The 24,108-nt window shown below is 37.5% G+C and overlaps 4 protein-coding genes across 8 annotated transcripts; 1 reads left to right on the forward strand and 3 right to left on the reverse strand.

The window, feature by feature from the left end:
* Positions 1-267: 267 nt before the first annotated feature.
* LOC119981181 (transcription initiation factor TFIID subunit 11) lies at positions 268-3,474 on the forward strand. 3 transcript variants are annotated; one of them, XM_038824234.1, is made up of 5 exons: positions 268-459; positions 547-911; positions 1,235-1,322; positions 2,533-2,632; positions 3,092-3,474. In XM_038824234.1, exons 2-5 carry the CDS (start codon positions 601-603, stop codon positions 3,217-3,219), a joined length of 627 nt encoding a protein of 208 aa, XP_038680162.1. In that variant the 5' UTR covers positions 268-459; positions 547-600; the 3' UTR covers positions 3,220-3,474. The 3 variants fall into 3 exon arrangements, with proteins under 3 accessions (XP_038680162.1, XP_038680161.1, XP_038680160.1); XM_038824233.1 differs by having other exon boundaries at positions 563-911; XM_038824232.1 differs by having other exon boundaries at positions 599-911.
* A 129-nt stretch (positions 3,475-3,603) lies between these two features.
* On the reverse strand, positions 3,604-7,929 carry LOC119981180 (actin-related protein 2/3 complex subunit 2A-like). Its single transcript, XM_038824231.1, has 9 exons — positions 7,692-7,929; positions 7,064-7,130; positions 6,722-6,929; positions 6,102-6,271; positions 5,890-5,967; positions 5,130-5,262; positions 4,946-5,037; positions 4,189-4,245; positions 3,604-3,879 (listed from the first exon to the last, which is right to left on the reverse strand). Exons 1-9 carry the CDS (start codon positions 7,751-7,753, stop codon positions 3,790-3,792), a joined length of 957 nt encoding a protein of 318 aa, XP_038680159.1. The 5' UTR covers positions 7,754-7,929; the 3' UTR covers positions 3,604-3,789.
* Positions 7,930-9,328: 1,399 nt separating this feature from the next.
* LOC119980287 (coatomer subunit epsilon-1-like) lies at positions 9,329-12,524 on the reverse strand. Its single transcript, XM_038822925.1, has 7 exons — positions 12,279-12,524; positions 12,097-12,186; positions 11,461-11,621; positions 10,561-10,696; positions 10,302-10,457; positions 9,927-10,006; positions 9,329-9,682 (listed from the first exon to the last, which is right to left on the reverse strand). The coding sequence occupies exons 1-7, from the start codon at positions 12,438-12,440 to the stop codon at positions 9,589-9,591; spliced, it is 879 nt and encodes a 292-aa protein (XP_038678853.1). The 5' UTR covers positions 12,441-12,524; the 3' UTR covers positions 9,329-9,588.
* Positions 12,525-14,679: 2,155 nt separating this feature from the next.
* On the reverse strand, positions 14,680-23,346 carry LOC119980997 (lysine-specific demethylase JMJ18-like). 3 transcript variants are annotated; one of them, XM_038823929.1, is made up of 12 exons: positions 22,584-22,639; positions 20,994-21,065; positions 20,611-20,691; positions 20,428-20,505; positions 19,816-20,325; positions 19,465-19,689; positions 19,135-19,296; positions 18,293-18,661; positions 17,058-18,144; positions 16,868-16,971; positions 15,897-16,094; positions 14,680-15,273 (listed from the first exon to the last, which is right to left on the reverse strand). In XM_038823929.1, the coding sequence occupies exons 3-12, from the start codon at positions 20,617-20,619 to the stop codon at positions 15,025-15,027; spliced, it is 2,991 nt and encodes a 996-aa protein (XP_038679857.1). In that variant the 5' UTR covers positions 20,620-20,691; positions 20,994-21,065; positions 22,584-22,639; the 3' UTR covers positions 14,680-15,024. The 3 variants fall into 3 exon arrangements, with proteins under 3 accessions (XP_038679857.1, XP_038679856.1, XP_038679858.1); XM_038823928.1 differs by lacking the exon at positions 20,611-20,691 and having other exon boundaries at positions 22,584-23,346; XM_038823930.1 differs by lacking the exons at positions 20,611-20,691; positions 20,994-21,065; positions 22,584-22,639 and having other exon boundaries at positions 19,816-20,344; positions 20,428-20,497.
* Positions 23,347-24,108: the final 762 nt, after the last annotated feature.

Consider the following 24,108-nt stretch of genomic DNA (forward strand, 5'->3'; position numbering starts at 1 on the left):
ACAAAGTGTTATTAGTGTCGGAGGGAGTAAAGTGACACCTTGGTCACATCAGAATAATGCACTGATTACAGTGTCTTGGATCAACATTCTTTTGGACGGTCCAAATCAATGAATCATATTCATGTCCATTGGATTTGGGCGGGCCTACGATCTGTTAAAGTTATGGGCCGGGTTCGTCAAATCAATGGGCCTGATTCACTAACCGGACTGGACCTGAGCAATATATAGTTGTAACCCTATATATTCCGTAGCGCGCGCCTTCTGCGACCGACCTGGATCCGAGTTTCTCACAGTTTCTCCGATTCTTTATCCTGTTTCGATTTCCGGGCACTGTAGATTGTGTTTGCGAGGCTCGCAAAGCCTCTCAGATTTACTTGAGACTCTCTTGGTTCACGCTGTCACTGGTTCGCCAACAGAGTTTGGTTTGCTACCGCTTCGTTTGTCCTCCCCCGACTCCGGGTAAGGTGTTTTGCTCTCTCTTACAAATCCAGTCTCTACAGCTTGTGTAAGCGTAATTAGGGTTTTGTTCGATTTTGTAAACGATAGTTATCAAAATGGCCAGCTGAGTGAAAATTTCACTCTTTTCAATATAAATCAGTTATGAAGCAATCCAAAGATCCTTTTGAGGCGGCGTACGACGAACAAGAGGAGTCGCCTCCCGAATCCCCAATTGCACAGGAAGGTTCAGAGGCTCAAACGGGTGGTGTTGGTGCTGCTGCTCATGGACGAGAAGACGATGACGACACCAGGGGTGCTCATCGGCCCAATATATCCACTTCCGCTCCCAGGGCTATAGCTAGTACCTCCACCAAGAACAAAGAAGATGATGACGAGGAAGAGGAGGAGAACGTGGAAGTTGAACTATCAAAATTCCCTTCTAGCGCCGACCCCACTAAGATGGCCCGGATGCAGTATGTCAAACATCTTCTTCTTCTTTCTTTTCTTTTTTTCCAATTGTATCTAACTTTTTTTTACCCATCACGTTTTACTACCTGGGTGCAGAAAGTTGAATTTGTAGGGCTCACTTTGTGTTTTGTTTACGTAAATTACGTTTTGTGGTTGTCCCTTTTGTTGTTTTGTTTTTGGGAGTATGATTTTAAAAAAAAATAAAAATTGCATGTGAAGCACCATCGATTACTGATTAGTCTGGTGACAGTTTTTGTTGTGTTTCAATTCAGTGGTGATTGAAAGAAGTTTGCAAAGATAAACCATTGGATCTTTTTATGCTTTTCAGGTCCATTTTATCACAATTTACTGATGAACAAATGAGTAGGTATGAATCATTCAGGAGATCTGCACTTCAGAAATCTAACATGAGAAGGGTATACTTCCTCTATTACTTGCTTACTCCTTTTCATCATCTTCCTTTTGACTGAAAAGTTTTTACTTTCTCAAAAACTGTTGCTGTCCATCTTCTAGTTTTATGCATTGTGCTCATCTTTAACAATACATGATGATGATGTTTCTCACATTCTGTGCCTTTGAGAAAAAATTCTCCAGACCTGGTAAAAAAAGGAGAAGTTTTGTTTTCTTTTGCCGTTTGGGAGAGGAGTGCTCATCCCCTCCCATTGGTAATAAGTAATAACTGATTAAAGTTTCTGTTGAACACAGTTGCCTTGATTTTTTTATGAATAATATTGGTTTTAATATTAGTTGTTTTTAGCATGTGGTAGATTTCGAATCTTCAACCTGTTCGAAATTCTAAGGAGTGGTTATCACTCATGGCTAGGCCAGGAACTCCCATTCACAGTTGGTCTGATTACGCGGGAGAAAATAGCAATCTTCTTTTTTAAGGTTTATTGAGGTTTAGTTTTCTGTTTTAAGGCAAAGAATGTTTAGGGATTAGGGTCTATATTGAGTTTATGGTCAGGCAAAGCTTGATGATGAAATGAAGCTAGGAAAAATGAAAATGTGAGATTTGTTCTTGGCTGTGAATTGGTAAACCTGAATTTTGAAGTGGACGTCAGGCTGTTGGGGTTAAGATTAGGTGGTGGAATGGTTTGGGCTTTAGAAAACATGAAGATTTGGTCTGAAATTGTTGATAATTGTTGAATTTTTTTAAAGGAAGCATTTGCCACTGGGAGAGGATAGACTCCAAACCATCCCATCATTCATCATTAACCTTTATGGTTACATGTGGATTTGTATGCTCTTTGTAATCCCCATCCTATACTTTACTCCTTAAGGCATTTATACTTTAAAGAGTAATGATAGACTTCATAACTACGTTGGTCAACAAGGTTTTAATGAGTTCCCTGCAAATCTTGGGATTCCCAAAATACTCCTACGTATGAGAAGCATAGAGTTTTAACTAAAATAAGGGCAACAACTACTCAATCTAAAGAAATTTGAAAGTATGGCTTACTAATGACAAGAAAAGACTTGAAGAGCCACCACTTGCTTAGGTGATTCGCACCTTACTATCACTCGAGGGCAGGGATTCAAATGCTCTCTTTTTGATATTTGATCTTCTCAACTCTTTATTATTTGCATCGCCTAACTTCTTGCTTTTATCTTATGGTGTGAATGCAGTTATTAGTGAGCGTCACTGGATCACAGAAAATCTCTTTGCCAATGACTATTGCAGTGTGTGGAATAGCAAAATTGTTTGTTGGTGAACTCGTTGAGACAGGTATAGAAGAATTTGACATTTTCCAACAATCTCTTAGAATTTGAATTTCATATTTTTTTCAGGAATTTCTGGACTTAAAAACAAATGACAATGAAGAGTGTTTCGTTGGCCTTGTAAATAATTAGTGAATGATGTAGAAGTGTGCCTTCCTGTGGCAGAGAGATTCTTCTGTTGTCATAATCCTTAGAACCAATGCCTTAATTGCCGACCATGTCATTGCAACCACAAGAACAATCAATTCTCTAGATTCTGGTCTAGGTGATGGTCCCATGACAATAGCAATTGAACTGTAGGGAAACGTGATATGATGATAGCTCTTTTTATGGAAAATTGTTAGGAAGTCCTGGAAAATGATATAAATTGCATTTTGGGATGCCAAGGTGGTGAGTTAATTTTATCAAATGTATATATAAACAATGGTTAAACTAATTGTTTACATTGACTTGCTATGCCATGCAGCTAGGGTAGTTATGACAGAGAGGAAGGACTCCGGGCCGATTAGGCCCTGCCACATCAGAGAAGCATATAGAAGACTAAAGCTTGATGGGAAAGTGCCAAAAAGATCAGCTCCCAGGCTTTTTAGATAGCCCGACAGAAATGCAAATTTGCAAGCTGTTTGCTCTGGCTTGCATGCTGATACAATTTTATTCACTGCTGGTCTCTATTCTTAATATATGTGAGCTGTTTGCTCTGCTTGCATTCTTAGTACAATGGTTGCTCAACACACGTGGTGATTTTCTTCGTTTCTTGTTTAAGGATTTTTTAGTTCGTAATTCAAATGTACCTCATCCTCTGTAAGATACTGTTCAGACGGTAAATGATTCATGTTTGTGTTAGTTAAACGGCGCCGTTTTTTTCGCTCCTCTTGCTTTGGAGAACTATGAAAAATTTAAAACGGGTCGGAAACACAGACCTAATAAAATTTTAAATATAAATTTTAAAAGAGAAACACATAATATGCCGAAACAAAGTTAAGATGACTGAGCAAATGGCAATGGTCTGCTCAAAGGAAAATGAGACTTCATTAAAAAGTTAAAAATACAATGTACACACACTAACAGAGTTTCCCTTCCTTTCTTTCAGGAGAAAAAAGAAGAAGAAAATTTCCCCACTTTCCCCTCCCCTCCCCTCGTTTATCATGTCTTGAAGGACTGATATTATTTATCATGCCATACCTTGCCTTTAAAAGACTTACTAGTTGCTGTTTTCTTGGACTCCTTTGACTCTGGTTTGGCACGATCCAAAGCCTATAACACAGTATATATGTATATTGATTAAGTTTCTATTGAACCCAACTAGATATCTGGAAGATAATTATACTATAAAAGCCAAGCATAAAGAAAATGCTCCCAACACAATAACTAAATGTGCTTTGCACAAACGCTAGCCCCAAACAAAAGCAATGGATTCTAATCCTAAAACAATGTTAATGTACTCAGTAAGAATCGTATATGGGATATAAGTATAGCTGAAATAGGAAGGTTATCAACTAAAATGAACATTTGAGTAGGAATAACAGTCACAGCATCAGTAGTTTAAGAAAACAGGAAAGCTACCTGAATCAGAGATTCCACACGTCGACGCATCCGCGTATGCATGAATCCCTCAGAGCACTGTTGACGAAAATGAATGGAAATAATTAAGATGAACTTAAGCATGCCAGAGTGAAAACATCCAAGTGTCGAAGCAGTGGCAATCAAAATTAGAACCACTGCCAAACAACAAAATATCTACAAGCCATATTCTCATCAATCCAGCAAAAGGGAATTTCTGGATGACAGGCTGAAGGCAAAAAACCCAAAAGTAACAACTAAGTTTTGTCAAGGCATCATCTTGCTAACTAGAATATCAGTTATAGGCAGCAGTCAAACAGTGTTCCAAACACATAGTAAAAAAGTTAGCAAATTGTCATTACACCCACATAGGGCTAAGTTTTTTGGCAACACGAATCAACACTACACCAACTGGATTTAAAAGATACACACTGTTTGACATTTGCAACCCATCCTTAACCCTTGCCCTGATGCATGGAGGTCCTATCAACAAGCAAACACGACTAACAAAAAGATAAAGATGCCCAATACCAGGAAACATAAACGTAATGAATAAACCAGAAGCAGCCAGGTCTCTCTTAGGAATCTTGATTCATCTCTTAAATTGCTAAGCTTACCAACAAGATCAGGAACAGCGTGTAATGAGATATCACTTAAAGTAATGAGCCATTAGTTGCTAACCTTTTCCTATTGACACTACAGAGTCGTTATTTTGAGATAAATGCACACACTGAAGCAAGTTACGCAGAAGAATCCTCACCTTGACATGATAGCTAACATAAGCATGAAATGTTGATAGATTCCAAACAGCACGGTCTAACTTTTTGCCTTCTACATGACGTGGGAAAATGACTGTAGTAGTTGATACAGTTAACAATTTATTTCAGAGAGAAAGAAAAATGGAAATAAAGTAAAACAAATTCCGTCTGTTAGTGTGACATTACCAAAACTTACAAAACCTGCATTTGCAGATAATGCTTCAGTAGGAGCTTCGTTCAATTCCAGGGGAGGAGAAGGAGACCATAAACAAGGGGGAGCATTGTTCAGTCCAGCAGTACGCCTTGCATCCACAAACTCCTGAATGATAATCAAATCTTGACAAGTCACAAATATAATAATGTACACATGAAGAGATTCAATGCTGAATAAATTTGGAACCTCTCTCACGTGGGTGGTTTTGGTGCTTTAGGGTATGGAGAAGTTGGATTTCGGATTAAAATGTAGTAAAGAGAATTTTAGAAATCAGAAATGTCAAGAATCTGATTCATGAAAAAGATTTTGAAGCAGAATATTGGCTTGTGCTGCATTTTGGTTTAGCTGTTTCCAGGATTTAAACCTTTGTTCCTGAGGTTGCAGTGAACCAAATTTTACCAATAGGCCCCAGTCGATCTCTTACCAAAATAAATAAATATCAAGAAAATTCAGAGCAGCTACAAGTAAGACATAAACAAGTACAAAGGCCAAAAAATCTGTCATTTCCCTCAAAATTTCTTTTGGTCTGGCCTTTATTGAAAGGACCGGAGGTACATTTTCAAGAACAACAAGAGTTATCAGAGGCTACGAAAAAAGTCCCAGTATCTACTCCATTTATGGAACTAATTCAGCATATAAAAGATATATAGTTACTCTACCTGTAGAAAGGAAGTGGCAAGGATGATGTATAGAACTAAATCAGTATATAAAAAGAAATAGGATTACGGCTACCTGTAAAAAGGAAGTTGCAAGAGTGGTGTCTACTGAATCTTTGAATCTCATAGGGAACATCACAGTCACCTTTTCTGCCTGTCAGAAACAGTTCAAATTTATCACAAACTACCTTCACAAGCATAACCGTAGCTCAGTTAAGTAGACACCAAAAAAAGATAAGAGCAAAGGTCTATGAATAGCATATGTTCAGCAACCACATCAAGCTATACCTGAGGAAAAAGAAATAAAGACTCATTCGACCGATGAACAATGGCAACAAGCTGATCCATGTTTGGAGCAACTCTCCTTAAAGCAAGGTTTTTGAGAATTACTCTTAAAGGAGCGCCTAAAACCACTTCTCTAACAGATGCAATTTTAACCAAAATAGCATGCTTGTACTCTGCACAACATCAACAACAAAAGCTGTGACAGCATATCATCAAAGGCAAATTATTAACCACGAAAAAGAAAGATATATTGGCATATTGCAACATAAATTACCAATCAATTCCCTAGATCTTCTTTCGATTAGAAAATGGCTAAATTAAAAAACATAAGCAATCAAGAAGGTGTTTAATGATCTTATACTCTTTGAATGGAATCAATGATCTTATACTCAATATCTATTTGCAAACAAAAGGATCACAATTCACAAACAACGCGGTGAACACTGATATATGCCTTAAGATTGAGATGCTATTGTAATGGCAAGGTAAGACCCAAAGAATAACAGCCTCCATGGAAGTCCTAAGCTCTATGGTCAAAGAGGCTACCCGACATGGTCATCCTAAGTGTTTTGGCATGTACATGGCACAGCTCATAATAACCTTAGGAAAGGAACTTGTTGAACCTTCATCTGGAGGAAGTTTTGAAAAATTTAGCTTCAATGTTAGATTAAAGCCATCCCTGGGAGGATCAAGAATTTGAACAACCACGCCGTAAGCAGCTTTTATGGCTTCTATTGCTCCAAAAGGAAGTCCACCAACGAAATTAGTTTCTGGAGGTGGGGTGGGTAGCGACACTGATAGCAGCAAGAGATGTGGATTCTTTGTTGACACCTAATATAGTTCAGTAAGTCAGAAAATGAGAAAACCCATGTTCACATTTACAGAAATAAATTTTGTCTACATATTTATCAATAATGATTCTATTTCTTCCATAGAGCTGCTGAACTGAAAAGCTAGTAATTTACCTGGATGTGGTAACGAACATCATCAAACTCAACCCAGTGGTGGTCGAGTTCGACTCCTTTTTCAAGGCTGCAGAATCAAGAGTCACCCGTATAAGCACGCAGCAAAACCTCAACAACATGGCAAGAATACATTCATAAGTCTCAGATTATGTCTTTCAGTTGTTGATAACTACCTACCAGCCAAAGGCAGTTAACCAATACTAAAGCTTAATATCATATTCTCCAAAGCGCAAACACACAATTTATGGTCCAACTGATTGAAACTGGTACTTTGGATAGCTGGAATCAGCAAATAAAGGACCAAACTCATTGCCAATGCAATAATGCATTTGAAAATTTAGGATTTTGAATCTGTTTCCGAAATCATTCGGTCCAAAGGCACAGTATTTCATTTGTCAATCTATGACTTGTATGTGTTTAGGGAATCATACATTTACATATAACAGGGAATCGTGAAGAACAAACACCATACTTAGGAGCTCCATTTCACGAACGCAATCAGCAAACAAAAAAAGAGCATTCAATCGATAAAAATGTAATAAACATACAATTAGAACACAATAATTCACAGAGGTTTAGATACAACGAATTACAAAGTAGGAAATGGAGAGACGATAAAAGAACGCACTTTTGAAGCCGATTTAACAAGGTCTGAAGAAGAAATCTGGAGTGAGACTGCAACAGTATCATCGATTAACTTCACAAATCGACAGCTTTTGATCGTCCCTTAGCGTCTCCGTCTCTCTGCGTAGGTGAGAGACTGGAGGATTGACGATTGCGGGGATCCGGCACTCGGTGTCGTGTGGAAGAGGAGATTCTTTACGACAAAATCCAATTCGCCATTCTTTCAGTGATTTTTTTATTTTCCAGTAACAGTAATTAAATGGTGACAGTGAAAATAAATGAAAAGTTGAAAACAATGATAGCCTATGATTGGTTGACAACTGTGAATATTATATATATATATATATATATAAATAGTACCCTGATTTGTTCATTCAAATCTTGAAATTTTCATCATCCCATCTACATTCATATTTTTTACATACTTTTTTTTTTCCTCTCATTTCATGCATATTGCATACCGATAGTTGGTTGCCACAAACATATTCTACCATATTCAGAACTATTGGATGATAGACAGTGGTGAATCTCTCAGTCTAAACCAAATCATGAGTTCGATTCTCACTTGAAGCAATACTATTATGGTCACACATTGGGTTTTGACCCAATTTACCCTGTCGTCAAGTGAAAAACTTCTATGTACGCAAGTCTGACACACAAATTTAGGCTCATATTAGATATATTAAGGTATGGTGCCGTTCTCATTTTTTTTAAAAGAGGGTATCTTCATTAAGAGTGAAGTGAAAATGGTCAAAAAATTTTTTTTGGTTTTTTGACGTATATTTCACTGACTGGTAGACTGTTTTTTTTTTTATTTCAATCGATCATTTTAAAGAAATATGTAAATTGTTTTGACCGAAAACCGATCATTCAGTCAGTTAATCATTCGGTTCGATTTTGTCGATAAATTTATACCACCTCAATTTTCATTTGGGATTTTTGTTTTCTTCTTTGTGTACTACATATATTGTGTATGGTAGGGGTAGTAAAGGTGTGCATGTGTCAGAAAAAGATATTATTCTCTCCATAATTCTTTAGTTTAATTACATGATAAAGAGAAGTTGCATAATCTTAGATGAATGAAATTGAGTTTGAAGAAATGGAGAACTTGGGAAAGCTAACCTAGCTTGATGCTTGAAACATTGAAACTAAGTTGTTTCAACAACATGGTCTAATGAATTTGTTTGAAACGATGAAGCATTGCTGTTGGTTGCTGTACCAATTGACCAGGAGAAGAAAGAAAATCTAACAAGAATGCAACATAAAAGGCATTTGGTCCCGTTGTGGGGGTGTGGAGACTGTAGGGGAGGGTCCTCTATATATATGTATGTACATATATACGACAACTGTTAATGGCAATAACATAATCTAAGTTGCAGAACATTTGGGGGAGTGGAGGTCCAAGGAAAGCCCAAACCAGACACAGAATACAGCGTTAAAATGTTTCTATAAAAACCATATCGACGCAGGTGCTTGCCGAATACTACTGCAGCAACAAAGGATTAATACATCGAATAACTAAGGACTTGTGACAGACATGATTTCAACAAATATATAAACACGAGGAGCTAAAAACAAAATATCCATTCCACAGTAAAACTTGCACCTTTCAATGAAACCATTACTGTAAAGCCTAACGAGGAAAAACGAATAGGAAGCATCCAACATTAAGCTTAAAATTCAGTACATGTTTAAAAAATATTTAACACAAAAGCCATACGAAGATTACTTGTATCAAGCTTTAAGACTCAAAGCATCCAACTCCAAGTCAAATGCAAATATTCTCAATTTAACTTTGTGTTTTTTTCTGTAAATTACAAAAGCCAAAATGTAATCAAGGTGGCAGTGTAACACGTCAGGATTAACAAGCACTTTTCACCTTGTTGTCTAAAGCCCAGTTTTCAAGCAGCTGCTTGAATTGCCCTCTCAAAGCTTTCTTCTGCAGACGATGTACGTTTGACAAGTATGTGATCAGGATGAGAAAGTTTCAATTGGCTGCAAAACAATGTCAGTGACAAATATGATTACGTCAATAAAGAGAGAGTAAATCATAAGAGCTTTGATCCAATCAAAAATCCACGAAATCTAAACGAACTTTTATGTCTAATTGTTCTGAGCCAGTATTGTCCAACTAACAATAAAGAAACTCCACCTTTGTTCCAATTTTCATCCCATTTCAAATTGTATATAATATGTACAAGAATTGAGGAGATAATAGAATAACTAAAGAGATATTTACCTCAGATAACGTGAAGAGGATTTACCAAGGTGGAGACTGCACACAACAAGATTGGCTAGAGTTTCTGGATCCTTGGCATCCTGTATCAATTATCAAAAAGACCATGTCAACCCATTGCCAGAATCTAGAAGCTATACATTAGTGTCTAGGAATGAAGGTTCAATAAACAATTTCAAAAGGGAAAGTAGATCTGAATAATTGCAATTAACTGTAAGTCTAAAAGACTATAACTCCAGTTCTCTTCTCAATTTTTCACCACAAATAACAAATTACTGAAACATGCACATATGGTTAAGTTACACAATGCTGTGAAGTAATCACCCTTCTTCACATAATAACATCAACAAGTATGAGCTCAACAGAAACAAAACTTGCCTTGTTTAGAGCTTCAAGCAACAATGTTTCAGCCTCATCAAAGTTTCCCATGTGCATACAGCAAACTGCCTTCCCATTCAGGATCAGCCCTGTCATTATATTTTTCTCAGAAAAATCTTGGAAGATGAGATATGCTTCCTGTATCTTAGAACCACCCTGTTTCAAAAGGCAAAATATGATTACAACTTATTTTCTGTTTTGTTTCTTTTTCTATTCCTGCCCATTTTCTTAAGAAAGAGAGTTGCAAAAATGTGCACACCACTGCCAAATTCACCCATGCATTTGCAAGCTGAGTAAGAGTGTGGTCCTCATCAATTTGTTGCATAAGCCGCAACTGCTTTTCTGCATAATCTGATCTATGCATCTTTATGTATATTTGGACATTAAGCGCATGCCTGCAAAAGTAGAATAGGATGCCATGCAAAACAAACTGATAAACCATATCATCATCTCATCATTTTCTCTAGAGAGTAGAGAGCATACTCTAACAATATAAGGGTGACAGAGAAGCTAGGTTATCAAGATTATTTTGTAGAAGCTAGGTTCCAATATATGGATGACAAAGAAGTACACAGGATGCAGATCCAATTGCTTAGCAACCTTAACATCCCAGACAATGAAATTATTTCCCCGAATTTGGTAGCCCTTGAAAAAAGTACAACATTCGTCATGCCTATAGCATACAATCTTATTTGCACAATTTAACTTAAAAACCACAGATTAAGGTGAAAAGAAGAATTTACGCCACCATCAACAACATATTTTCAGACTGCTTTAAACGCCTAACTATCTGACCTGTTTTCAGAATCAGCTTATTTGGTAAGATCTCTTGGTCTGATGGAGCTAGATTGTCTACTGCCCTTGGTTGGCTTAGAGTTGGCTGGAGCTAGTTATTTTATCTGGGGTATGTTAATACTCAGATAATCCTTTCGCTCTTCCAGATGTTGAAATGGTATGGGTCTCTACTCTCTAGTAAGCTAGTTGATCATCTATAGCTACATATTATTATTAATATAACTCAAATCTACATAATAAATGAACCCTAGAAGTTTGAAAAATCACTGAAGATAACAAGCATCAAGCAGAGGAACAGACCAAAGACAAATAGATTTCATTCATGGTTGCATGATGTGCTAAAGAAAAGTCATATCTGACTTACAGTTCCATGTTCGCCGCATGAACCACAGTATTGGTGTGTTTCAAAGCCTCATTATGGTCCTCTTCATGCATGAATATGGTCCCAGCAATAAGCCGCAAAATAGGGTTGCTTCTAATGGCTGAATCATTCAACCACTCCTTCAAGCTAGTAATCGTTGATTCCTGTAAAAAGTCTCTACATCTAATTAACTGTGTACAAAAAGTTTCACCCACTTTTACTTCCTACACCTTCAACCTCGCATTCAATTTCTCTGTATTGAGCTTTCCTGGTAACTAAACATAAGAGAAAGGTGATTCTTGAACAGAAAGTTTAAGTTGTGCCATTGCGATTGGGAGGGGAACTCCGGATTTATTTCAGACAGTAAAATCTATGTACTTTACAAACTCTCTTTTCAAAACTGAGATATATATGCAAAATTTTCCTTTCGTAGCAGAACACAGGATCAGTAACTAATTCATTGCACTGCATATCAAAGGAAATTTGCATTTGAGAACCGAAGGAGTTTCAATTCCAAGGACTTAATCCGTCATAATGAATATACTCATAAACCAAACGATCAAATCGCAATCAGATCCCAATATCAAAAGATAAAGCAATGCCACATCCAAATTATTCTCACAAAAAGAAACAACAAACCCTATTATCAGGACTGGAGAGATAGAGAGCAAGCAATTTCACGGCCTGGAGAGGCGTAGCAGCGGAGGAGTCGATCTCATTGATCACAAGCTGATACCATAAACATATATCAATATAAACAATTGAAACACTTACGAAAACGCAAAAGGGAATTTTATCTAAGAAAGAGAGGGAAAATATACCTGGTAGCTGCCAAGGGCAATGTAAGAGCGGTAGACAAGGCTATCGCGCTCGACGGCGTCCTCCGGGGAGAGGTTCGGTAGGTCGCTGTTGTTGATGGCAGCTTGGTAAGCCCCCAAGTAGAAGTTGTTTCGGAGATTGAAGAGCTGGTCTGGTGCTGCCATCTCCCTCTCGATGGGATCTTCGATGATTCGTTTGGTAGATCTGGAGAAGAACTTGCTTTTGGATGGAAATCGTGACCGGCGGTTCAATTGAGTTATTGGGTTGGGGTGGATCTTAATTTGGCCCAATGTACGGTTAAATTTTAGTTGGAAAACTTTAGTCACACCCCACCTTTTACTGAAGACACCCCAATTTGAGTTGACCATCCATTGTAAAACTCAGTTGACGGGGTGTCTTTAGTAAAAAGTGGGGTGTGACTAAAGTTTTCCATTTTAGTTTCTTTAATGGGAAGGCCCATTAGTTCCCCCAAGAACAATGCCTTCATCAAGCTTTGAAAGATTATTATTGGGCTTTTTAATAGGTTACTGGTGGGCCTTTTTTGTAGGCCACTATTGGGCTTGTCTAACATCCGGAATGTTGCCCCCGGCTTTAAAGGATATGAGTGCTCTACACTTCGTTTAAAATTGTAAATTCTACAATTTGAATCTAATAGTTTTAGAGATATGTCACATCACATTATATTTATGTTTTTTTTCATTTTTTAAAATTTGTATGACTTTTTCTCCACCGTTAGATGTGAATTATAGATTTTGAGAAATTACAAATATCCAGATCCGACTTTAAAGCCTTAAACAAATCCTATATATCTTACTTGCGCAATAGTGTATGTGAAGATGTATGTCTAAATACTATACAAATCCAGCATTCTGGTCCACTGCATTTACTAACATTCATTAAACAATAGCTAGGTTTGTCTCAGTCCTGTGTCTGAGGTTACTTGCAATGTGTGCCCATTTAGTAAATGCTTGTTATGATTTCAGTATCATGAAGCTGACAAGTGCAAAAATGCATGCATGTACGTGTAAAGACATGCAATGTGTGCGACGATTTAATTTCATTGCACCGCCCTATATGATAACTCTTCTAATGGCCGGCACATCTATCAAGAGGGCTCTCCCACTATATATATACACACATACATACATATATGATATATAGCTCACTGTACTTGCCTAGCCGAGAAGAGGGTAATGGCTTCTCAAAATCTTCTTGCAATGGTGATGAAGTTTTTCTTCTTCTTAAGCTTAATAATGGTATCCCAAGTTGTCCATGCTCGTCTACTTAACGAGAGATCGAAGCTCGAGAATAATGGGAACGGGAACGGGAATGAGAATGATAAGAATAATGTGCACACGTAGGTGATCATGAGATGAAGAACTTGCCACCATTTCCAAACATCCCATTTCCTCCGTTTGCCTTGCCACCTCCATTTGACATTCCTAACCTTCCTCCCTTTCCTAATTTCCCTCTCCCTCCTTTCAACTTTCCTCCCATTCCATTCCTCACACCTCCTCCTGCTTAACTAAGCTTTATCATGCATGAGTACTAGCTAGATATATATATAGCTAGTAGCCTAGTTGTAGTGTATGTAGGAGGTTTATAAACTCTCTTCTCTCCACACAATCCTACCAATGTTTGTAACATGTGAATGAGTATAGTGTGGAGCTGGATGGCGAGCCATTATGGTCTGTAATAATAAGGGAAGAGAGATTAATGTATTTGGCTTGTGACACAAAAGTACTAGTAGCTCCTTTTATTTTCTTTTGTGAAAAATAACCATACTCACTGCTTGTGTAAAGAACTATTATACCCTTATTATAGATTAAAATTGTCACGCTTATACTCGTTCTTTCTATGAAACATGATCACGTTAATCTCATACTCAGATCACGCTCATCTCACACTCTCAAATTTTGGTATGACCTCACTATGTGTTCATTGTAGACTCTGTTAACTGCAAAGGATTATTGTCCGGTGTCTGTTTTCTTTCGTTTCTCTGTTGTTGGTTTATTAATCAGATATGTAACTCTCATCATCTGACTTGGTTTTCGCCCCAAATTGACAAATGTCCACCAAGGTCATCATATATCTTTTTGATTAAATGTAATGTGAAGGTAGTGCTCTGTTTCTTGAAACAAGAAGTATCTTTTTCAATGTATTGGGAAGACAATGCTCTGTTTCTGGAAACAAGAAATCACATATTGCTTGAATCCCATTTTGTGTTCATTTTCATTGGTAATTTAATTAAAACCTATCCAGTTTCAGTTCCATAACAATGGAATTGTTACCACCAATTGGAGAGATCATTCGCTCTTTGTTCAACGCATCCATCGATTTTTGCTGTGCCGGAAAATTCACATCTCCTGTCACAGTTCATCTTGAAACTAACTAACGATGGCAAGAGAAGAAAGTATGTTAAAGCTAAATTCTGCCCAAAAATGAAACACGAGGGACCTGTATTTCTTATAGTTCAGTAAATTTCCTAAATGTACAAGGATGCTAGGAACATCATCCTATCAAAACCCAGCATCTACGTTATTGAGTCGAGGGCGCAGTAAATATTTCTGCACAATTCTTGCCCATCTTATGAAAAAATTGGCCCAACCAATGTGGAAATGAAATGCGGCACCTACTCTCAATCGACTGTTCTCTTTATTTACCTACACTTTTTCTCCATCTCTTCCGTCGATGTTTTGTACGTGGCTCTCCATTCGAGGCTTTGTGCCTCACTGCAGAATATTAATTCTACAGGGTTGGAGGATTGGCCTTCCTGAATAGCTGTTGCAGAGCAAGCCGCTTATTCTCACCCACCGAATGTTCGTCTCTTAAAGAGGGAGTATCTGGATCTGCCTTTCTCAAACAGAAACCAAAAAGCTTTGCATCTTTTCCTGCTGCAGATGGGTACTGGTTGACTGCACTTGAACCGGATGATGTAGCAATCCTGTCTTTCCAGTACTGGCTGCTCAGGTGGCCGGGATCGAGAGCCTCAATAGCCTAAAGGTTACATAGATTGAAAATCAGATACCATCATACCAAGGTCAATATCCAATGCATGCATTGGAACCACAGAAAATTATTGAAGATTGTTTTATTCCCAAGGAGATTTATTCGTTGCTCGTAAGAACATGAGCTTCTGTCAAGTAGATGCGAGAGCACATATACTTTCCAATTACCCCAAGTCCAAAGGGCTAAAAAGACGTAATCATGCTGAAAACAGATGAATTAAGGCGCCGTATTTTGTTTTCTGAAAGGCTAAATTCAAATAGAATAAAGGCAACTTCTTTTTGTAATAAGATCGCCATCTCAAAAACTAATGTAAGGCTCATAAAGATTGCATTTTTGACTAAACGGGCTAGAACTTTTTTAGATTACCTAAACATTTCGATGAGTTTCTAGCTTAAAAGTGTGCCGGAACAACGAGGTTCTAGCATGGTTAGTCTTACCTTGCCTAGGGCTAAACAAAACCATGCTTTTGTAGGTACGCGACAATATTTGTACAATTTTCCAGAGATTGACTTCAAAGAAGTCCGAAACAAAAAGGTAAATGAATCTGATTGGAACACAAGAAATGAATATATAAACCAATAGTTGGATTAAAGGCCATGGAGTAGCTTTACCTCAATAATAGGTGGTGAGAGAAACCCAAACATTTCAAGCCCATTGATGCTCTGTGCAGCTTGCACTGGGGGCAGATGTCTTTCCCCGGAGTTTTTACGCCGTGCAATTTCTTTATTTACTCGCTGCAACACCATTTTCCAACACTCCTCTGCAGAGGCAGTTGTGAAGCTCTCATTTGGATGTTCTTCTAAGGTAACCTGAAATTTATGGTAAGAGAAGGCATACAAAAGTTTAGAAGATTACTTATCAACTCTTTTTTTTTTTAATCCGGGACTACTTATCAACATAAGTTAGGGTTACAGCAGCTCTTTCAATCTCAACTCTTGATTCTAAATAAAACCTAATAAATCCTAGCCACCCAAACTGATTAAAAGTCACAAACTAGTCACATGACTCTTTAAAAGATAACTACTAACCCATAAACTAAAATAAAGCTAGATACTCTTGCATCAAGATTACTGGTCTGTATGTGTTAACGAGTATATGCCGCCCACGTGTGCGTGTTCTCTGCCATGACTATCATTTTAGCCCATTAAGGAATGTAAGAGATGAAAAACTCCTGTAAAAATGTTCAAACAGTGATTTTAAACCCCGTGGTGGAACTTAACTCTCACAGCTTTAACAGTCAAACACCAATCGCTGGAAACAAGAAAGCATAGTGAAACAGCTTGTTGGATCAAGCAGGCCAAAACTTTGAATATGAAAAACTGGATGGTGAAAATTGACTTTTTCAGCTTGGCAAGGCCTTTTGCAATCTTAGAACTGAATGAACAGTGCTATATGAACATTGTTTGAATCAAAAGACCATCGTTCAATCATCATGCTAAAACCATTTATTGGATAGTAAGCTCACCATCATGCTAAAACCATTTCCAGACTTCCAGTCAACAGAACAAATTTACAAAAGGACATAATTGAAGGAGACACTTCTGAGATGTAAATTGAAAAAGAACAATGCTGTAAAACCAACCTTAAACAGAGGCCCGAGGAACCCAGCATCCAGTACTTCAGAGATATAGCTACAAACTTTTGCCGGATTAAGCACACTGAAAAACTTTACGCGGCTTTTAAATCCTGTACAATAGCAACCAAAATTAGAGGTATGTAGTAGTTCTCCCATAAGAGAAAAAAGAAACTGATTGAGTCTTACAGCAGCTTACCTTTGGGGAATATAGCCTGTGAATTGCACCATGGCTTCCCAGACATGACAGATCCAAAACTTAAAGGTACAACGGAAAAATCCAGCCTTCCTACAAGGTAGCTTTGGTCAGCAACCTTTAAATCTGAGATATCAACGTCATTAGATTTCAATGAGATGTTTGATGACGCCACTGAATTTGCACTGGGAACCAAAAGATCGACTCCAAACAATTTTTTTCCACCATTTGAACAGCCATGCCTAACAACTGATGATGAAGATAGATCTCTATTTGGTTCATGAGATTCAGATGAATTAAAATCACAGTCAAGCACAACAATATCTATTTGTTTTGCTGCGTCCGAACTGCAAATTTTCTTTCGCTTGCACACTGACATTTGTATCTCCTCCGCATCTGAGATATCTTTGGTATCATAGCTTTTGGACACATAAATCACTCCACTTTCATGATCAGCAGAATCAACATCAAGATTCAAATCAGGACATCCCTGTTGCCCCACGTTTACTTCTTTGCCCTTGACCAGACAATCATTTGAGGTGCTGACGTGGTGATCAGTAGTTAAATGAGACACACTTGAAGATTGGAGAGCTGACTGGACTTCTTCTGACAAAACATGACTACTTGAACGAATAGGAGCAGAAGTGTCTATAACCTCTTCTGCAACAGGGGAACATGACAAATTTTGTTTCACAGGTGAGTCAGGTCTAAATAGCTCTCCTTTTGCATCCAACTCATCTGCAGGAGCACCTTTCTCGTTGACAGAAATAGTTCCAAGATTTTCGGACGCCCAAACTTTTAAAGCATCTAAACCTCCCTCCAATGCTTCAACTAGTGTGTTTAACTCATCCACAGTGTATCGGAGAAGGACATGTCTGTGTTCTACGTCACATGAACATAAAATTTTTGCATGTTTAAGACAAGCAAATTGATCAGGGGAGCACCTGCAGCCGGTAGCAGATAAGTGTAAATCATAACAGCACCAGAAACATTCTCTCTCACTTTCCAAATCGAAATCGTTTTCCATCTTCAGGAATTTCACATGACCTGGAAGGCACTTTACCCTCTCCTCCTCCATCCGCACCCTTGTCTGTCGAAGTGCAAAAATCATAATAGAAATAGTTTTTACAAAGCATAAGAAGAAAAATATACACCAATAAAAGAACATGCATGAATGTTATATGCAAGCATATCTGCAAGATGTTCATGTTACAGTAGAAAGCGAGCAGTAACTTCACCTTTACAGCCTTTGTGAGCATCCCATCCTTCCCACAGACACTTCTCCACCTCAAACTTCTTGGTGTTTCCCTTCCCAAAACTGACAGCTCCCAAAGAGCCTTGACAGCTTCCTGAGCTGATCCCAATAGAAGCTTGTCATGTGATATTGATGTCTTGCGACGCTGCTCACTGTAAAGCTCAACTGCATGTTGCCCATGTGCTAACCAATCAACGGGAGCGACATTTACTGCCTCTGCGCAATTAAACCCGCAGTTAAATCCAGAGTGGTATGCCCTTGGAAAGGTAAGAACAAACTCCCCAGAATGCTGAACAGCCCGATATACTGGTACACCTTCAGCTTTTAGAACTGAAGGAGATAGTTGAGTAACCTGCCCACCAAAGATGAAAAAACATAAATTTCATCCCCTAGATATGCTCACATTTATATTTAGGAAGTCCAGTAGCTAAAGTCATTGAAATATGAGAAGGGATATATGTGATAGGATTGGTGACAAACTGATAAAAGCTATATAATATAGACAACAATTCACACCCCTCTCCCTTACATACTTATTCTATGATAATCATTATCACCTACTCTGATAGTCTGATCCATGAACTAACAGTTTACATGACATGACAAGACTGAGAAAGATGACTCTAAATTTGAGATTAATGAAATTGCTAACATAAGCGTCCTTCAAGCCAGCAGATTTGACTGCAGAATCATAAGAAAATTGAATACCGATCCTTTTCATTTCGTTATTCTAATACCATATATTTGTTTGAGCTTCGTACAGTTGGTTACCTGTTGTTCAAATCAAGTATAGTAAGGAAGGAGTGAAGTAGATAGTATTCTTACCAGTTCATGAAGTAAATGTGGTTGTTCTTCAAACAAGTCAGGTAGATGCTTTTTCATTGCATTTTCAAGAGAAGAAGCATGACTTCCAGGAACTCCATACCATATCTTTGGATCACCCCAATGATGATAATTTAGTGAATATAGATGGTGGTCCTCAACGTGCTTTCCAAAAAAAAAAAAAAAAGAATTAGTATTTAGCATTGAAATGAAAGAAAGAGTAACTTAGCTTCTTGGAGTGTGAATGAGTCAGAAGTTTTATTCGTGAACAATTTATAATATACAAGAAAAGATGTACGAGTGTTCAATCTTCTCACAAATATGTTAACCTACCCAGCAAAAAGATGAGAAGCACATTCCAACATAAAGCCATGGCACTAGAACCCCAGAGATATCACTTTCTTCGAAAGACAGTACGGAACCTGGTTGGCGTGGCAGTTTATTTAGATTCCAACCTGACACCACATATGGATCTGAGTCACTCTCAGTCACCATGGACGATGACTTGGGAAACCCACTTCCAAATTTTCCTGTTTCTAAATCAGCTCCATAGTATACCTGCAATATTGCAAAATAAAACATCCTTAAAATATAAAAGAGACATTAGTCTTTTAAAAGTGATACAAACAAAGACAGATATAGACAAAAGAAAAGGGCAAAGCCAAAAAACAAACATTCCCCTACCTCAACCTCATCTGTTGGTCGTTCAATTATCCGCCAGTATTCACCTTCAATATCCTCCACAGAGGGTTCCCATTTCTTTTGGTCTATTCCACCAGACACTGGATCTTTCTTAATGTCTTTCATTCCAAAGTAACAGTCTTTAAAATGACCCGCATATTTCTGAAATTCTTCAAGTGTGAAGTCTGATCCAGAATGGAATCCAAACTTCTCTTCAATTTCACAATTAACATTTGCTTCGCTACCAGAATTGGCACGTCTTCTTGTGCTTCCCATTCTTGAGTTCCTCCTCCGTTTTCGCTTTCGGCCTCTGCATTTCTTTTTCATGGGCTCCCTGTTTTGAAGCAAATCAACCTGCTGAGTTCTAGTAGAAAATTTAGTATGTCCCCATGTATCTTTCTCCTTAAGAGGGCAAGGTGGAGTCCAGCAAGATGGAGGGACAATCCGACATATGCCAAATGATTCTGCTTTTGCACGTATCTTTGATATGTAACCAAGCACGTCTTTAAACTCCTAATAAACAGATGGGGCACTACAGAAAGTAAAAATACTGCAATACCATCACAAAAATATACCAATATGACAATTTAACACCATTTTCTGGCAGATGTGTACCTCAACCGATGGATAAAACACAGGAGCTTCATCAATGATGGGCCTGCACGCTTCAGATGGATCCCATCTAGCCATTATCTGATCCACATGAATCAAAATGTCATTTATAAAAAGCATAAATGGGTCAACATGAGAAAGTTGGGAGTTACTTGGATACTGAAATGTTTCTAAATCAGGCCATACCGTATTCATGGAACATAAATGATCATGTTCTGAAAATAATCAATGAATCTACTTGTAACTCTATATGCTCACATTGGCAGTCTACAATTTCATGAAAATAAATAGTTAAATACTGTAATTATTGGCATTGTAGGAACTCTTATACATGTAATTTCATTCTGTTAGGTCATTCAAATGAACACAAGCACAGATTTAGGGATACGGCTTGTTTGAACATCGCCAATTGACGTTAACATAAAACTACATTGAACAGAGATTTGACAACCGGTGCCATGCCTATAATGTTCATTCATGTATTTTCCATAGCCAATCGATGCAAAGCACAAAAACTAAATTATTACAGTTTGGACAAAGAAAGCTAAGCATCGGGACGATGAATTTACCTCTTGATTTCGAGGACTTCCCGGGCACTCAAAAGAACCGTTGCCTATCAAATTGTGTTTTGATGAAGGCTCCTGCAAGAAAATCTTATGTTAGAACATCTTTGTTAAGTCTAAATGTACATGCCTGTCCTTAGCACTCCTGACTCCACCTGTCCACTACACATTGTCGTTTATCTATTATGTTGCTGTATCATATTACATCCATCGTCCAAGTTTGAAATATTATTTTGAGAAGAAAAAGAAAAAGGGTTCCAGGTAAAAATACCACATGAATGCAAAAAGAGCATAATTAAGTAATAAATAAACAAGGAGCATTTGAGATGAAAACAATCAGATGTGTCAATCCACAAAACATGGTATCTACAGAAGCTGAACCTATACATCAAGCTAATGATTGCCATGGGAGACAGTAGTCTTGTATGCGGTCACTAATCAATGATCTGAACTCAAATCATATTAAGAAAAATCATCTCACTCAAAATCATGTACACGACCACTACCTTATTGGTCTTTCAGTTTCTGGTTTCCTTTGAATATTAATCCAATCCATCCACCTTATGGTCCTCCGAAGGTTTATGTCCTTGAAACGGTAGGCCATCATCTGTTTCCGGTAGGCCATCATCTGTTTCCACTGATTATGCTTGTCTGCTAAGTGGCCATCTACACTACATAAGTGTCTAATATTACTTAAATGATAAGACATCCCTTCATAACCAAGAATTCCTATTGAAAAGAGAACTTTTCTGTAGACAATCCACCCAACTGCAGTCTACACCACGAGCATTTCAACTTCCGGACATAATAGGAATGAGATTCTCAAGTGAACCACAAACAGAAGCTCTAACACTCAACTGTAAGCCTGGGCACATCAAAGGACCTAAGGATTAAAATTCTAGGGCAGAACAGCTGGTACATAACCTCAATGCACCTAAGGCAACTGGAAACTACTCTAGAATACAATGCCCGATCACTGAAAAGAGATTCTATTCCATCTTCCTAAGGATCATCATCAATAGATTCCAGAAATCATATAGTAATATATGTATCTTAAGTATCCAAAAAATCTTGAGTCCTAATAATATTGTTACCAATACCTAATTCTGCCTTCGACCTCATAAAAAGAGAATTGCATCCATAACACAGAACAAGGGATGAAGAAAAAAAACATGTGAACTTCAATTTATAAAGCATCAATTGACACAATTATAACCAAAGATCTAACGACAATCTCTGCAAAGAAGTTGATGATCAAATGACCATATATCACAAGTGCACATTTAGGTTAACATGGTGCAGATTTTAATCAATCTGGAAAGCCAAACTACCTATTTCTACCTGAAAAGATAAAAGAAAAGCTAAACCATTCGAGGGAAACAAGACAAATAAATGGTCAATTCAGTATCAGCAAACAAAGAAAACAAACTGCACGATCTGCAATTTTCCATGAAACAGGTCAAAAATAACAAAGGAATTGAATGACATGGACATAAATAAATACCTAAAATCAGTCAAAACAGGTTATGCAGATGAATTGAACAGATACTTTAAACAAATGGGTAAATTTCAGAAGAGGAAAAAAGGGAATCTAACCTCCTTAATATGAGATTCTGCTGCCAATTTGAACTGTTCCATTGTCTGGTTTTACTGGGTTTAAAATCAAGAATGACAATATCTATACCGGCAAAGACTCAATCTTTCTACTGACCCATCAAAATCAATGCAGACCAGAACCCATTCCTCAAATCCAATTCACCTTTTCTGAAAGAAAACAAAGGCAAATCCCTAATATTTGCATGCACAAATAGAAACAGAAAAAGAATTGACTGCTTTCCCAATTCCCCAAAAAAACTCACCAAGAATTTTCTTCTGTTCTACTTTGATCAAAGCAAAGTACATATATCAACCAAACCCTAATTTTCTTTTAAAGTAAAACGAAATATCCAAGATATGGCCTTTATTCCTTATTTAAGAACCAAACCAACCCTGCTTATTGACTTAGTAAAAAAGAATAATATTTGAAACCCAATTCAAATATTAATTGGAATGAAAAATACATAACTAATAATAAAAAGGTACTCCAATATTTATATATTTATTTATTTGTGTGGTACTTGGTAAATTACCTTAGAAAAAGAATGCCAATGGGCTTGAAAAATAATTAATTTAAAATTTTACTTAATAAGAAAAAAAATGAAGAGAGACGTGGAGTACGAAGATAGGAGAGGAACTCCTAGTTCCACGAGGCTATGGATCTTAAGAGTGAAAGTTACAAAAGCAAGAGAAAGATAGAGAGAGAAGCAGAGACAGAAACCTGACAGGGAGAGGGAGAGAGGGAGAGAGAGAGAGAGAGAGAGAGAGAGAGAGAGAGAGAATAACGCCCGCAGTATTAACGGAAAAATCAGCAAAACCAACTAACCAAGCCCACAAACTTCCTACACTTGTTTATATATTGGATTTTGGGTTTTTTTTTCTTTGTTTCTAATTGTTTTTATATGGGAATTTTATCCAAAGAAAAGTAACAAAGTGAAGAAAACAAAGATGGTTAAAAAAACACAGAAGTATAGATGAATACAAAGAGCAAAGACAGGATTGTTACAGCTCTGTGTGTGGATGGAATGAGTGGCATATTTTAGGCAGCTTAGTAAAGATACTGTTACTAAAAGAATGTAATTAACTGGTTAATAAATCATATTCTAGCTGTAGAAAGAGGTTACAATGATAGTTCCAAAGAAGGTTTTTGGTATCTCAATGGGCTTCTCTTTGGTACAAGTTTGATGGGAAGTCACTGGGGCTTGGGTAAATATTTGTAAATTGGGCTAGCAAAGCTCAATTTCAATAACCTCTAATAGCTTAATTTCAATGATGGTGTTGGCCTGGTGATAAGGTGTATGATAATCATACTCTTCCATCAGGGTTCAATCATCTCAGTGACATGAGATCACACATGAATTTTCTATGAGCTTGCCTGACGTGTGTAGTTTGTAGACTAGTATGCAGGTCCGATGAGTTTATTTAGCGCACATCCTAATGGTAGTGATTGTGATCCCACCGTATAAAAAAGGTAACGTGCTTGAAGGGGGTGCTTATGTAATTAGACTAAACATGAAGGACTGAT

This window comes from Tripterygium wilfordii, chromosome 16 (assembly GCF_013401445.1).
Source record: "Tripterygium wilfordii isolate XIE 37 chromosome 16, ASM1340144v1, whole genome shotgun sequence".
NCBI lineage: Eukaryota > Viridiplantae > Streptophyta > Magnoliopsida > Celastrales > Celastraceae > Tripterygium > Tripterygium wilfordii.